The 16,594-nt window shown below is 41.4% G+C and overlaps 1 protein-coding gene across 5 annotated transcripts in view; it reads right to left on the bottom strand.

The window, feature by feature from the left end:
- Window positions 1-16,594, bottom strand: part of POLD3 (DNA polymerase delta 3, accessory subunit) — a 109,357-nt gene that overhangs the window by 49,657 nt on the left and 43,106 nt on the right. For 4 of the 5 annotated variants that reach the window (XR_002783644.2, XR_002783643.2, XR_010322491.1 and 1 more), the window contains exons 12-13: window positions 11,635-11,915; window positions 2,099-2,246 (exon numbers count right to left, since the gene is read on the bottom strand). Coding sequence is in view for 1 of the 5 variants with exons in the window: in XM_010599581.3 (XP_010597883.1) it covers window positions 11,713-11,915 (203 nt within the window). In the remaining 4 variants the exon portion in view is untranslated. The other variant, XM_010599581.3, reaches the window with a different exon arrangement.

Here is a 16,594-nt window from a genome sequence, read left to right as displayed (position 1 = left end):
AGTTTTTAAAAAAGACTCAAATCCTTTGACACAATGATTCTACTCCTAGAATTCTCTCCTAACAATAATCTGAAATGCACCAAAGATTTAGTTGTAGTTACCAAAAAGCAAGCAGAATGATCATGAAGAATTTGTCTCTATCAGACTTGCTTAAAACCTGTTTACAAGATACCCAATTTTCAAATGAGCATTATTATTACAAGGCATTTAGGTAAAAAATGTAGCCATCTGGAGGATTTGATAAGTTATTTGAGGAATAAAAATGCTCTCAACTCTGTACTGTGATGGGGTATTAAGTAGAGTAGACTGAATTTCACAGGTCAGGTTCCACAACTGACTTGCTGAGTGATCTAGTAAGTCACCTAAGCTCTCTGGGCCTGTTCCCTCATCTGCCTTTGACAGGAAGTAAGGAGGCTCCAGCCTTTCCCTTTTGTCTGTACTAGTGAGGTCTCTGTAATGATAGGAATTACCTTCACTGACTTCCCTTTGTCTTTAGAATGACAGAATTCTTAACACAACCTATAAGGTACTAAACAGTGTGGCCCAGCCCATCTCTCCAGCCTCACCCTGGGCATAATCTCTCTGCTGGTCAGTGTGCTCCAGCCACACTTCCCTGAGGGCCCTCACATACCCTGTTCCCTCTGCCTGATGTAATAATGCACCCCTTTTGCCTGGCCAACTCCTACTTATCTATAAAGTCTGAGCTTAAATGTCACACCAAGAAATCTTCCCTGATGATCCTGACATGGTGCACTCCCCCTATTACATGTTGCTCTAAAAAAAAATTAGCATAGCGTATTTACAAAAATACCTCGCTAGGGGAGGGCACAGTTGGCAAACAAACGTAGAAGGCGAGCATTATTTGCATAAAAATGTGGTGTATCCTCTCATGTTGCCCTCTATAGATCTCTTGCAAGGCTCATCACAAGGTCATTAAATACCTGCTTATACAATTATTTATGTGGTTGCCTCTTCCCTTAAAAACTCCATGAGGGCAGGTTCTCCTTCTGATTTGTTCATGACTTTATCTTCAGGGCTTAGCAGAGTACCCAGCACACAGACTTGTGGTAACTGGTTAAATGAATGAATTCTTACAATCTTTAGAATCTCAGGGATAGAGGGGCCTTTTAGAAATCTAATGCCTTCATTTCAGAGCTGACAAAACCGAGGCCAGAGAGGATAAATGACTTTCTCAGAATCACACGGCCAGCAAATGGAAGAGGCCATTTCAGAATTAATTCCCTCAATAAATATATTCTAAGACCCTACTATGTTCCAGGCACTGTCCTAGAGGTTGGACATACAATGATAGACAAGACAAAGTGCCTGACCTCCTAGAACTTACATTTGGTGTAAGAGATGATAAGCAGATAAACAAATAGATAATAATATCAGAAGGCAGTGATCAATGCTATGAAGAAAAAGAGGTGCTATGAAGAAAAAAAATCACATAACTAGTGAAGATGCAAACCCATGTTTTCTGGTTCCAAGTGTGGGGCTCTTTCCACTACACTACGCGGCCTGCCCTGAGTAAACAAGCAAAACCATAATTTATGAGCTCCCTCAGCTGCCTGTGTATGCACTCGGTGGGGTGAAACCCTAACGCCGTCCATGAAAAGGGGCCAACATCATCAGAAGCAGCAGCTGACTGGCTTGCCTGCTCAAGCAGGTGTCATGGCATTAGCCAGCCTGGCCTCTACTGTCTTGAAACTTCACATCTGGCACCCAAAGAGAGAGGGAGTGTGTTTAAATAAAACAGCTATTGAACTGAGTGGACTGAGAAGGGTTAGAGTTGGCTGGTCTCTGGGAATGATGCAAACCACAAGGGGACAGTACTCAGGAGGTGAACAGAGAAAACAGATGGGCTCAAACTACAGGCATGACTATTGCCTAAGCACCCCATACATCAGTGGGGGAGACGGGGAGACCTTCTTCTCTGCTGGAGATCTGTTTGTTTTTTCATTTATAAAGGTACCCTCTTATGTTTGTATGTGGGGAAACAGAATGTACACTCAGACCACCGGCTTTAAACCGTTTTGAGCAGAAATATGGTTGAACCAAGAGTACAGAATATACATAGAATGGTCTGGAAGCTCACCTGAAAGGTAGTGGTGCTGGTGAATCAAAGTGGAGTCATGGATTTGAGAGGTGAGCAGAATCACAAGGATACCCACTGAGACACTGGTTCCATTAGCACTCCTGTTTCACTTGGTTATAACATCAGTTTTGAAATTCCGATGTGTTGCCTACAACACAAAGTAGGCATGCTAATAAAGGTTAGTTGAAAAAAAATAATAAATGAAGGATGACAACTCATTTTCCCACATTGGTAAGATTAAATCCCAAAGCATTACTCTGAAAATAATAATAGTTATTTACTGAGCAAGTACTACGAACTAGACACTTGGCGTTCATTATCTCTAATCCTCACGATAGCCTTGATGTGGACATTATCTTCGTAATTACAGATAGCAAACTGAGGCTCAGGGAAGTTAAGTGACCTTCTATAAGTCAAATGATAGTACATGGAACTGTGCTCAGCTCTGACTCGTAAGTCCAAGTACTTTCTACAAAACCAAGCAGTGACAACCGCTTGCCTACTAGTATAACGCAACTACCTCTAGCTGCTCTGCTGCTTCTATTTTGTTGTAAGCTGGGAAACCAAGTACCTCATATTGTGAACTAGGCACAAATTTAAGTAGAGTAGAGGGGTTTTATGCAGAAGCTTCAAGATAGTTGTTCTCATATCTTAGGGGTGGAGTTTGGGGTTTGTAGCAAAAATCTTACTGCTAGAGAAGTATATTATTATATAGTCCCAACTGCTTAGCAGAATGTCTGCTATGAACCCTAATTATGATATTCAAGACTGCTTACTGCTGGAAAAGAACTCATGTCAAGGATAGATGACAACAGGACACTCACAGTCTGCCTCTCAAATCCCAGGCCTTCCATGTACTCGCTGGGCAGCCTCTTTGCCTTTCAGTTTCCTAATTCATAAAATCGGGCTGATATCTATACCTCACAAAATTGTTGGAAGGTTCAAACGATATAACGATATAGAAGCACCTGGCATAGGATAGGTGTACAATAAATATGACTTGGGATGACTTTAGCTGACCAGTCTGGGACCATGGGTCATTTTGGCCCAAAGAATTCCAGGGAGATGTGGTCAGTTCCAGGTCTAAATCAGAATGTGTTTTTGTGCGTCACAGAACTGCCTACATGAATCCTTAGTGGAACCGTGGAACCAATGCCATCTCCATGGTTTAACTAGGACCATGGCTCAGGCAAGAGCCAGAGGATTTCCAAGCATGAGATGACCCAGCAAAAGGCTATTCCACATTTGAAGTCATTCCTAATGCTATCCTGTCCTAAGTTTCCAAGGGGATCAATAGAGTCATTCTCCTGCAAGCTGGACTAAATCTGACCTCAAATTATTTTCCTCTGTTTATTCTATCACAAGATTCAGGCGCAATTTAGCTGTTATGACTTATTTCATACTGGTAATTCTCTCTTCAGGTTACAAAGGGTGATTTTTCTAACGTACAAATCTGACACGTTAAAGCTCTTCAATGGCTTCTCATTGCCTATAGTATAAACAACTTAGCAAAGTCCTCTGTGATCTGGCCCGTCTACTGATTAGAACTGATAACCTACCATTCCTCCTCTCACTAAACCACTTCTCACTCTCTACTAAACACTCCACACTTTCTCATGTGTCCATGCCTTCGATGAGCTCTTCCTTCTGCATGGGATGACCTTCTCACTTCCCATTTGGAAAACTTTTCTTCTCAAGACCTCAGCTCAAGCACACCCTCCTCTGTGAATCTTTCCTTAAAGGCACCCCTTCTCTGGGGCCATACCAACCTGTGGGCCTATACCTCCATTACACAGTAGAAGGAAGAGCACGGTACAGTAGAAAGAATACAGGCCTCAAGTCAGAAAAGACTAGAGTGCAAATCCTGGCCCTTGCTCCAGGCAAACACCAAACATCAAAAGAGAGAATAAAGAGTTTTAGTCTCTACCCTAACATGTAGCTCACTGATGTGGTTTTTCTTATGTGGAGGTAGATGCAAGGGACTGTAGCCAGAAGACTGTGTCCTCAACCACTGGGAAGCTCATCCTCTATCTTGGATTGACAATTTTAAAGGTGTTCCAACTTCCATGTTCACTCACACACCCGTTAAGACTGGAAGTCAGCTTCCTATGCAGGGTTGCTAGTCATAGCATCCAAGTATTCTAGTTGCTCTGATTTTTTTATAATAAAATTATAAACTGGCATTCTAGCTTTATTAAAAATAAACATGCCCCACCGTTGCCACTTATTGGGCAAATCACGTGAACTCTCTGAGCTTCCCTATCATCGTTTATAAATAAAAGGTGTTATGAGGATTAAATATATTCAAATAGCTAGCACAAATTTGGGCCCATGGTAAGCACTCTACATAAATATTATTATATATACATACCCATTGCCGTCGAGTTGATTCCAACTCATAGCAACCCTATAGGACACAGTAGGATTGCCCCATAGTGTTTCCAAGGAGTGGTGGTGGATTTGAACTGCCGACCTTTTGGTTAGCAGCTGTGTTCTTAACCACTGTGCCACCAGGGCTCCAAAACTATATCTGTGTCTCCCTCTATCCCCACTAGACAGCAAATTCCTCAAGGGAAGAAATTCATCTTTGTATCCCCACCATCTAGCCTAGTGCCAGGAATGTAGTAAACTTTTTACGAAAGTTTAGGAAATGCACAAACATGCTGTTTTGCCCTTTCAATAGACTGTCAGTTCCAGGAAGGTGGAGAAATTGTCATGTGCTTTTCTTAGATCCTCCACAGCAGCTGCCATGGTTAGGCAAATTAGTAAGCACTGAAGGAACATTTATGAGTGGACCAACACATCCTTCTTCCCAGGGGGTGCTACACAATGGAAAAGTCACACAATTCAAAGTCAGAAGAGCTAGGTTCTAGCCCTGGTTCACTTCCTTATTGTGAGGTGTTGGGCATACTAGCTAAACTCTCTAAGCTTGCTTTCTGCATAACAGGGGATAGAAAGACCTTGCGGCTTATCACTAAGATAAAGTACCATACAAATAAAGGTACATTACAACTAAGAGGGACAAGGGAAACCCTCATATCAGGCTTTATGGTTTGCAGGAAATGGTTCTGCCTCATGCACATCTCACTCTAGGAGAGAAGAGCACGGCAGCATGATTAAGCGATGTTTATGTAATCTTCACACATAAGCCTGGAGGAGATATCCTAGGAAAACATGGTTTCGGCATTCAAAATAGACAACACATCACTGGGCAATAACCGTCCTGCAGCCACTTTTCTGTGAACCTGTGGCATGACTTAAATAGAACAAAAAAATGCCAAATTTCCACCTGAATTTTTTACAGCAGCTAGTTCAAAGGCAAGGCCAAGTATTGGACAATCTTTTTCAAGGGAAACAGTGTTCTTGACTTAAACTGAAACCAATTAAACGGATTGCTTAGGGAGCTGTATTTAGACGAGTTTCCTGGTGGTCTAAAATCAATTAGAAAACTTAATTTTATTCTAGCCTCTCTTTAAATTCTTCTTAACATTAGTTTACCTATCAAACTTTGTAATTTAGTTAAGTTGGGCATACCAAGCATAACTGAATCTTTGTTTAATGATTCAAGACCACTTGGCAGGGATACTCTAGATAGAATTAAAAAATCAGATGAGTGACTGACATAAACATTAAGATTTCCTTCAAATCTGACAATCTGTGATCTGAACACCTAGTTGTACTTTCACTTATATTTCACATATTGGACAGTATGAAAATGTGCATATACCGCCAAGAGGCAGTATAATATAGTGGTTAAGACTACAGGAATTGGAGCCAAATTGTCAAGATTTATATCCTGGCTCTGCCACTTGCTAGTTCTGTGACTTGGGACAAGTTACTTAACCTGTTCTCTCACGTGTAAAATGGGAATAAAAGTATCTAAGTGGTAAGAGCTCTGGCTGCTAACCAAAAGGTCAGCAGTTCGAATCCACCATTTGCTCCTGGAAAACTTATGGGGCAGCTCTACCCTGCCCTATAGGCTCGCTATGAATCAGAATCAACTCAATGGCAACAGGTTTTTTTCTTAAAATATAGATAGGTACTATGAGGATTAAGAGTTAATACATGTAACATGCTTGAACAGTGCCTGACACATAGTATGTGCTCAAAAAATGTGAGTATATGTACCTTGGTGGCGTAGTGGTTAAGAGCTACGTCTGCTAACCAAAGGTCAACAGTTCAAATCCACCAGGCTTTCCTTAGAAACTCTATGGCACAGTTCTACTGTGTCCTGAAGGGTCACTATGAGTCAGAATCGACTCAACAGCAATGAGTTTGATTTTTTTTATGTGTGCCAAAATACCAGGGGTCTTTCATGCATTATTTTATTTAAGTCTTAAAGCACTCCTTTGTGGTAAGCGGTAGGAAACTGAAGTTCAGAGGTTTGATCAAGGGCCCTCTGCCTCCCAAGCCTGTTTTTCCATCATAGCACCCTTCTTTCCCACTATGCCAAAACTGCTGTGTACAAAACTGAATTGAATTTATGCTGACCCAGTATACATCCTATAAGCTGCTTTATGAAATAATCCCTGATACCTGCTCGCTTTCGTCAATAGTCTCCTTCGTAGAGTAGGACAGAAATAACTCCATTAAGGATTCACTTAATCATGGTTTAGCTACACATGAATGTGTAAATGATGAGTGGGGTTCAAACAGTTAAAACTCACTAAAATGATAAAACTTCCTCAGTCTGTTTCTTGTCTTAAATCATTTGTTGCTCTTTGCACAGGACTGTGAAATTGTGCCCATATGACTGCCCTAGTTCTTAAGTAGGAGTCCCCACGGGTGGTGCGAATGGTTAATATACTTTCGGGCTACCCGAAAGCTTAATGGTTCAGTCTACCTAGAGGTGCCTTGAAAGAAAGGCCTGGTGATCTACTTCTGAAAAATCAGCCACTGAAAACTCTATGGAGCACAGTTCTACTCTGACACACATGGGGTTGCCATAAGTTGCAACTGACTGAATGGCAACTGGTTTGGCTTATTTTTTTTTTCCTGAAGTATTAAGGCCCTTGTTGTCTATACTCATCTAAGCATTTTCTCAACGGTTATTTAATGCTATTCGCTGTGTATGCTCTATCACTCCAAAATGGTAACCTCTGAGCTATTGCAATCCTTAAGTATCTTGCTGGAGCCCTGGTGGTGCAGTAGTTAAGAGCTCGGCCATTAACCAAAAAAAGGTCGGCAGTTTGAACCCACCAACCACTCCTTGGAAACCATATGGGGCAGTTCTGCTCTGTCATATAGGGTCGCTATGAGTCAGAATCGACTCAAAGGCAACAGGTTTGGTTTCTGGTTTTTAAGTATCTTGCCCAGGACTAAATATAACTAGCAATCAACAATTTTTGGTGCTTTGGCTTTGAATGATCCAAAGCAGATACTAAACAAAGTGGTTTTTCCATTCTTCAAGAGCAGTCCACTAAAAGACATGCCATATGGAATAAGCAGCCTGGGAAAGAAAGTCTAAAAGACTAAAAGAAAGTAGTTAAACAAGGACTAGCCATGAAGAACTTTGAGTATAAAGAAGAGGGCAGGGGAGGCTAGGTGAAGCCTAAAGAAACAAGGAGTCTGGCAAGAGTAAATAAGGAAAAAAAAGGGGTGGGGTGGTGGGTATGTGGGGGAGCCAGACAATATTTAGGGTTTCAAATAGAAGCCGAATTCTACAGTCAAGGTGGGTTTACCAGACAGAAAAAGTACTGGAGAGAAGCCTTACCAAGCTTCTTTGGCTAAGGAGCCTGGGTGGCAATCTGTGGGTGGCCCACACTTAAGAACACAAGAAACTGGACACAGATAGAAGTGGAGAGAAGTGTCATGCAGCAGGGAGTGCAAAGAGTCAATCCTAAATGCAGACATTTGGGTACAATGTGCCCTTCAGAGAGAGCATGGTGACAGCATGGGCTAATTTAGAGAGCCGCCAGGGCAATAACTCAGAAAGCAATACTGCCTTCTCACAACAAAACGAGGCAGCCCCAGAATGTTTCATGGTGGTAAAAAGCTGCGTTACAGCATACTGAGATCCCGTAACCAATGAAAGGAGACAAGTTTACCCAAATGAGTCTTGACACAGAGTACATTATTATGCACTCATTCTACTCATGTCCTGGAGAAACTATTTGGTTTCCTTATATGGCCCTTCTCTTCAGCTCTCTCCTGTATAATAACGAATGTCTTCTTAGAGAAACAAAGATAGAAAAGGAATAGAACTATTCCACTCATCCCCCCACACCCTCAGATTTTTTTAGGGAGGTGAGTGGAGGCTCGTATCACTGAAAGCATCACAGAAGAACTACCAGCTTTTGAAATCACTTTTAAAAAATGGATTCTGCTACAGAAATTCAGGTTGATGGGGGGAAGACAAAGGACATACATACATACATACTGCAACCGACCATGCTGATTGCCAGAGCTAAGCAAATGTTTATTAACCATGATACTTTTCTTTTATCCTGTTAGATTTTAAGATACAACGTGCATGCATATGTAGAAATATTCACTATCATGGCAAACAAAACCAAAGAAAATGCCAGTGGTCACTCTTAACTGAGAATCAACTTCTCATGTTACTTCTTAAAATTCTTCAAGAGAGCTCTACTGTATTCAAATAATATCCAAACTGCTTAACTTCATTTCTCAATACATTTTCCTCACTATTCCTAAATTCCAGAGTCCATTTCCCCAAAAAAGCTATGCTTCTCTGACTGGAAAACGCTTTTCATCCCTCTTTGCATGGAAAAATTCAACACATCCTCTATGAAACTGCGTAGCTTCCTCTCTCCCGAGAAGACCTCTGACACCCACCCTCCTATGAGCTGTCAAGACCACATGCTTACCTGTTGGCACTGCACTCACTACGTGGCATTGTAATTTCATCTTACTGACCTGTCTCTTCTGCTAGATCCTTGAAGACAAGTGCCAAATTCTATTTGACTCTGTATTCTCTCGTGTCCAGGTCAAAGGCCTGACACATAGTAGAGACACAATAAATGGGTCAATGAATAGTAAATACAGCCATCAACTAGTCTCATTTTCTTTTGATAGGAAAATACCCACTCTCCTTAAAGGCTTTCATCAAAAAAGACAACTTTCTTCCCCTTTTGATCACACATACACAGCCAGAGTGATGGCTTTAAATGAGAATAACATCTGGGTCATATCTTTGAGGACTGACTTCAGGAAGTCAGTAAGTAATTGTACCATTTATGACATCAGGAAGGAAGCCACTTACTTGCAGAGCACCTATGTGCCAGGCACTCTGTACCAAATTCATGCTCTCTGTATATTACCTCAGTCTTGACTAGCCATGGTAAGTCATTTTAGCTCTATTTTTATAAAGAACCTGAGCTCAGAAACTTGCCCAAGGTCACACAGCCAGCAGGTGATGAAGCCAAAATAATATAATGTGCAAGATCAGGACTAGGTTTTCTTCTAAATGAACTAAAAAATGAAGTTGGCTGAAACTAAGATTTCCCATAGGACTGAAAAAATGATGAAGGCAGCAAATAGCTTGTCCCTCTCAGACGATGGGTATGCAGTTTTAACAATATAAACTGAAAACCAGCCTTGTCCCTGTTCAGAGTCTAAATAATTGCATACACTGCTGCCATCCTGTCAAATAACAGACCCATCAGACATTCAGTCTGAAGCACTGTTTTAAAACAACTTCTCCAATTTATTTAACTCATGTGGCTAACACAGCAGAGTCTTGTACAAAAAGCAGAAAGAAGCCCCCACTCAATACGAAGCCTAGCAGACAGCTCAGAGTTTAGGCAGCAATGCATACGGGGCTTAAAGAGCACGGGGTTTGCATTATCCCTGGAAAAACGGAGGCCCAACCAGCACCAGATTTCTCCAATTCAAAAAGCAGTTTTATTAGAGATCCCAGCATTAAAAAAATAAAAAGACTGGGTTGTTGCTTTTTAATTTTTCATTCCTATTTAGAAAAATAACTAAAGGCAATGAAGCACACACAAAATTTTAAAGGGACCCCTCCAGACATTCTTTGTCAAGGTTTAAGTCCAAGCTTTCCATCTTTCTCCCCATCCATTTTTTTATTTTTAAAAAGGGTTTTAAACTATGTGAACCTTTACACAGCTTGATACACAAAGCCTCAGCTTTCTCAAGTCCTAGACATAACGCCAGAAATCCTCTCCCAAACCTCTGATCTTCATCAGCCTGTGGAGGTGCCTGGCTGGAAAGTTCTGGGTGACAGTTGCTAAAGATGCTCGTATAAATCCCAAAGCCACTCATAATCCTAACCTTAAACAGTAGTCCGCTGACTGAATCCCTTACTGCATACATCAGGCTTAGGTGGAGGGAGGAAGTCAGACATCCTTTGTCTGATCCTCCTGAGTCACATCAGCAGTCGAGCCAAGCTCCCTTCACCAGAGCTCACCGTGCAAGGTCACTGCCACACCAGCTCAGCCCACCGAGCTCACCACCCGTCCAGGCATAATGGAGCCACTGACAAACCACCATTGCAATAGATGATCTTCCATAAGTAACAAAAACGCTTTATTTGCTATTTAGACCTACTAACAACTCGGTCTCTCCGTCTCCTTCTTGGGGAGTTAAAAATACAGAAGAGCAACATCTATTAGAAATGCGTGCCTTATCTCTTCCTCACAAGCCTCCTGGAGAACTGCTATCTCTGAATGCTTGGCTTCCTTGAGAAGGAGAAATTTTACGTAACTTGTACACCGTATGCAGGAAGGGATTTCTCTTTTTAGCCTTCATTTCTCTGTACGGGTTTCACTCTCTAGGTATTGAGGGGGCGGGGGTACGGAGGAGGAGAAACCACAAGGAGTAGTATAAAGCACACACTGTGTCAGCAACATGACAACTCCTCTAATATCGTCAATGCGGATTCTAAGTATTAACTTCTTGGGGAGCTGAATACATCATTAAATTTCTATTTGCGCTCCGCCTGAGGCTTTTCTCTAACCACTAATTGCGAGTGCAGGTCTAGAGAACTTTTGTTAAAGAGGCAGAGCACAAGTAATGTGCTGGTCTGGAGCCAGGTGTCAGTGTACTTTATAACGGAGGAAAAGGGGATTACAGCGAGATTTTTGTTTCAGTCTTTAGTCCAACCAAGACTTTAAGACTTAAAGAAAACTACTTCACAGGGATAGGGGACAGAAAGCGTGGTAGTGGTGGGGGGCTAGAGGGGGAGTGTTAACACATCCAGTAAAAAAATACCAACACAAGTTCACAGAATACAAGGGAATAAGAAGGAGCACTTCCTGAGTCATAAGCGGATCACGGCATAGGGTGGGTGGGCCACAGTAAATCAGCCATTAAATGGCATTCAGTGATAATTCTGAAACCTGTTCCAATTTATTTTTGGAGTGAATTCTTCTCCTGGACAGGTTAGATTGTGCTTTGAAAGTGTTAGTAGAAGGTAACAGGTTTTAAATACTCTTTTGCCTCTTGCTTCCAGGTGATTTCCTTTTGGTTAAAAACCAGAAACAATGAAAACCTCACATGGATGGAAGAAGAATCTTTTGATACAGGTGAGCTGAGGAGTTGGAAGAACTTACACAGTAAGTGAGAAAGTCTCTATCTCTTGGTCTTCTCCCTTGACCATTCCAAGTCTCTGACCTAACAGAGATGACAGTTTATTTCCTCTGGAAGAAGCCGGTAATGGATGCTTGTCTGTTGGCTTTGCCCAGAGCAACAGTCCCTTTCTTGGGGCCCTTTCGTTCCTCTTTGGGTTCTTTCTTCACAGTCAAGGCAGGAGGTCTGTGCACAGAGGATGTCTTCATCTTAAATTCCTCTTCACTATCTGTGCAGGACTCACTCTCGTAGACCTTCTCAGTCACTGGTAGAATAAGGAAAAAAGAGCACATGAGTGGGTTGAGTCAGAACACTATTTTGTCAAGGGGAAGACGTCTTGCTCAGACCCCTGCTTGAGGCAGGTGTGCTCACCTACTGCCAAAGCTCTCTCCCAGTGGGCAAGCAGATCTAGCCTCAAGTAGGAAGCACAGAAGGATCCTGGGCTCATACAGCCTCTAGCTGGGGCTCAGAATTAACACCCACCCTTACTCCCTCGCTGGTTAGGTCACATACTTATCATTTAATTGCCTCAATCCTTTACTTGGGTCTTGGTCTATGATAGCTAACCTCCTGAACTTTAGATCTGAACTGTCTATATCTTCAACATCTATTTTTACTGTCATGCTTTGATTGATTTCTATAGTCTAATCTCCCTGACCCACAGTACATGCCTATTTCTGCTGCTATTTTTCCTGGTCTTAATCTCCGGTCTACTTGTCAGCCCCCATCCTGTCTACTTTGGACCCTCATGGTTAGCTCTATTCTAAAGTCACCCACTTGCTGAACGTCCTAAGTACAAAGAACTGGAGATTACTCAACTGTTCTGAATGACTGCTCATTAACCCAAGATTTGGTAGTGGTCTACATCATAAGGATAATTGTCCCAAGCAAACTCTATTAGATGGCAAGGAAACTTGATAGTTTCAAGGGAGAACAAGGAAAAAATGAGAAACAAAGTTACCAGTTCTCCTACTCTCTATTAGCCAAAAGCATATTTGGCCTTTTCCACTGAGAATAAAACTAACTGAACCCTCCCCAGTGGAAACTTTAAAAAGAACTGTAACAGTGAATAGTCATTATAAAGAAGCCTCGAAGTCATTATAAGGCACAGTCACAATAGCGGTTTCTAACAATGATGTTACAGAACTGATGTCTCCAGTATTACTACAATACATACACAGCAACCACAAGAAACAGTACAATGCCACCTTCCTGCGACTTTAGAGAACTGTAGCAGCTATATAACCAGTGTCATCTAAATTCTTAGCCCTCCCGGTTGGAGCCAGTAATGCAGAAACAATGAATTTTCTTACCTGAACTAGTAACCTAATTTGTTTAATAAAAGCTCAAAAGATGCAAGTGAAGGGCATTTTTTTCCATTAAAGGAGAGTAATAGTTTTAAGCTGTTAATTATCAATAATTTCTAAATAAAGCATATTTGTCAAATTGTTCCAGAGGCACAGGCTTTGGAATCAAACATATCTGTGTTCTAATACCTAGTTTACCACTTACATAATCTCAAACTTAAATGTGTATCAGAATCCCCTGGAGAGCATGTCAAAGCATAAATTGCTGGGCCCTACCCCCAGAGTTTCTGATTCAGTTGGTCTGGGTTGGGACCACAGAATTTGTTTCTCAGGTATGCTGATGCTGCTAGTATGAGGATCTCACTGAAAATCACTGTTCTTTACTCCCCTATGAGATGAGGATAACACTACCTCACAGAATGTACAGCTGTCCCTAGTAGGGTTTGACAAGTTCTATTCAATGCTATTTTTCACCTCACCATGGACAATGCTGGAGGTCAACTGGCTACTGCCATTCATGCATTCCTTATCCCTCCGGTCCCACTAAGGTTGCATAACTAACAGTCCTTGGTGGCATACTGGTTAAGTGTTATGGCTGCTAACCAAAAGGTCAGCAGTTCGAATCCACCAGGCGCTCTTGGAAACTCTATGGGCAGTTCTACTCTTTCCTATAGGGTTGCTGTAAGTCAGAATTGACTCAATCACAACGAGTTTGGTCTTCCCAAGAGTTCCATTTCCCATTACTTTCAATCAAGAGCCCATAATTCACTTTGCTAACTCCTGCCAACTTAGAGGCTAAACAACACAAATAAGCTTTTTTTTTTTTTTTTTTTTTACAGTAAGTATTCTCTAAGGCCTTATGGGAGCCCTGGTGGTGCAGTGGTTAAGAGATCACCTGCTAACCAAAATATTGGTAGTTCGAATCCACCAGCTGCTCCTCGGAAATCCTACGGGGCAGTTCCACTCTGTCCTATAGGGTCTCTATGAGTTGGAACCGCTCGAAGACAATAGCTTTGGGTTTTTTTTTGTTTTTTTTTTTTGGTTTTAAGGCCTTACTACTCAAACTGTGCTCCAGAGACCAGAGGCATTGGAATGTCTTGTGAGTTTATTAGAAATGTGGGATCTCAGGTCTAATCCCAGGCCTACTGAATCAGAATTTTAGTTTTAACAAGATCTTCAAGTGATGCATATACTCAACAAAGCTTGAGAAACGCTGCACTAAAATATTTGGGGAATTTTTGTGGCGTTAACTATTTGTTCTCAGCAATTATGATTCCAGAATACCAGCCCCATCTTATACACATCTTCAAAAGCATTATGTAACTGAATTACTAGGATAAAATCATGAGCTGTTATTTACTCAGTATCTTAAATTACGGAAGTCTGAAAAGCCACCTGCAGATACAGAAAAGAAACAGTTTTCTTGTAGTTGGTGGCATAAGACTGCTCCTACATAAGCTATGTTCTGTATTCGAATGGCAGCAATTCTAAAAATTAATTACACTCCAAGATCAGTGAGCTTGTTATTTCATTACTTATTAAACCTCTGGGGTTGCCTCATTGACAATTTTAAACAATGCATTGCTTGGGGGAGTTAAAAACCAGTTAGGGCAGCACCAAAGAATTTCTTAAGCAGCACATCAGGTGTACTTTAAGAGGTAAAAGGCACATTTCCATATTCAAAGCTATAGTTACTTCAAACTACAGGACGAAGGAGGTTTCAACTTAAAAATACAGGACCTTTATTTTAACTGGGCCCCGGTGGCACGGTGGCTAGGCGCTGGGCTGCAAACCAAAATGTCGGCAGTTCAAATCCGCAAGTGGCTCCTTGGAAACCCTGTGGGGCAGTTCTACTTTGTCCTATACGGTCACTATGAGTCAGAATTGACTCAATGGCAACGGGTTTTATTTTAACTGAAAAACATGCCACTTTCCTAGGCTGCCATAAAAAAGGCCTAGTTTGTGTGCATAAAGTCAGATTTCTTTTCCATTCAGCCACTTTACTCTTAGAAATCCACCCCCTTGTCCAGCAGTCCATCCTAAATCTCTCTCAGGGGCCTAACTCCCAGGTCCCTGCAGCGAACGCACAGAGAGAGGTCAGCTTTTTACACTGGCAGAACAACTCTGAGCCAGCACAGGAAAGGGCAAGCCCCCTGTGTGGGTACATCTGGAGCAAGCTGAGCAGAAAAAAGAAAGCAGAGCTCCTTTGTTGGTAATAGGAGCCAAGATTCATTAGGTTGAGCTTGGACTAAAAACCTTAAAAAAAAAAAGTGCTATGTGAGCAGTTTTCATTGTTGCATCCAAGGCTCTTAATAGTCCTGTCTGGCAGCAGGAGCGCAAAAAAGCCCACATCCCACACCTGGCCAAAACCTGGGTATGGTGTTTTGAACAAAGCAGTAAGTAATTAGCCACAAAGCCTCAATGGGCTCTCACAAAGATATATTTTATGTTTTTCTTTTGGGGTATAAGGAGCAGGAAAAAATTAGCCCTGATGCTTTTGTCTTAAATTTAAAAACAAAGAAATTAAACAGTAAATACATATATTACCACCAACGGACAAGCACTGTTAGAAGACGGAAGACAAAGAAAAAAAAAAAGACCACTTAAAAGTCCAGAGTTCATAGGCTCACAAGAAATTCACACTGAAAAGACAGAGTTTCCACATGCAAGGAACTCTATTCCTCAATAGCATGCTACAAGTAAAATGGCAGAGGCATTTTCAGGGGAGTGAAAGGTGAAGAAGAATGGGACAGAATGCATAACCAATGGGATGTCTTCACTAATTTTAACAACGATTCTGCCTAGAAAAAATTTATTCTTCAGAGTCAATCTTTGAGACAGAAATTTGGGCTAGAATAGGAAAATTGAGGAAAAAAACTTCTCTAAGAGAGGCAAGCTGTAGCAGGTGCCACAGGAAAGCAGAAATGACAATATGAGCTATCTAATTTTCAAGAAGTTTAAGGGCTACATCCCCAACTCGTTCCAAACAGAAAAATACAGTACCAGGATCTCAGCATCCCATCAGGCATCGAGTGCTAGATCCATAAAGTCCTCACAGAGAAGACAGTGTGGTTCAATTGGGGAAAGGGTAAAACAGGGCTGAAGAATCTTACTGCTAAGATTAAGATGTTTAGGATGGACTCACTGACTTACTCTTTTGTTCAAAACACAGTACTCATGGCCTGAATTCTACTTCTCCCCTAGGCCTCCCTAGGAAGCACGTGCTTTTATATAACGTGGCTTACAAACAGGAATCATAAAAGAAGTGATTTAGACGAATCACACCCCTCTGAAGAACAAATGGGACAAAACACCAAAGAAGACTTGATACTTTCTTTAGAAGTCTAATTATCAATAAGGTCTTCATTTCCACTGATTAAATAGATAAAGCCATTCTAAAAAGACAAATGCTTCCCAGCGTCTACGATAGCAGTAACTTAAGTTCATACTGTTTCCAATTTGAAGGTGTTTTCAGGTATACTGCTTCACTTGAATTTTTACAACAACCTCATAAAAAAATAGATGGGCAAAATGAGTATTTTACCTCCATTCCACAGATCAGGAAACTTCTCTCAGAGGTTACATGACTTTTAGCCAAGATCTCGAAGCTTATTTTTATACTGTACAGCTTAAACAA

The sequence above is a fragment of the Loxodonta africana genome, chromosome 7 (genome assembly GCF_030014295.1).
Source record: "Loxodonta africana isolate mLoxAfr1 chromosome 7, mLoxAfr1.hap2, whole genome shotgun sequence".
In the NCBI taxonomy this organism is placed as follows: Eukaryota; Metazoa; Chordata; class Mammalia; order Proboscidea; family Elephantidae; genus Loxodonta; species Loxodonta africana.
This window is presented reverse-complemented; position numbering and strand designations above follow the sequence as displayed.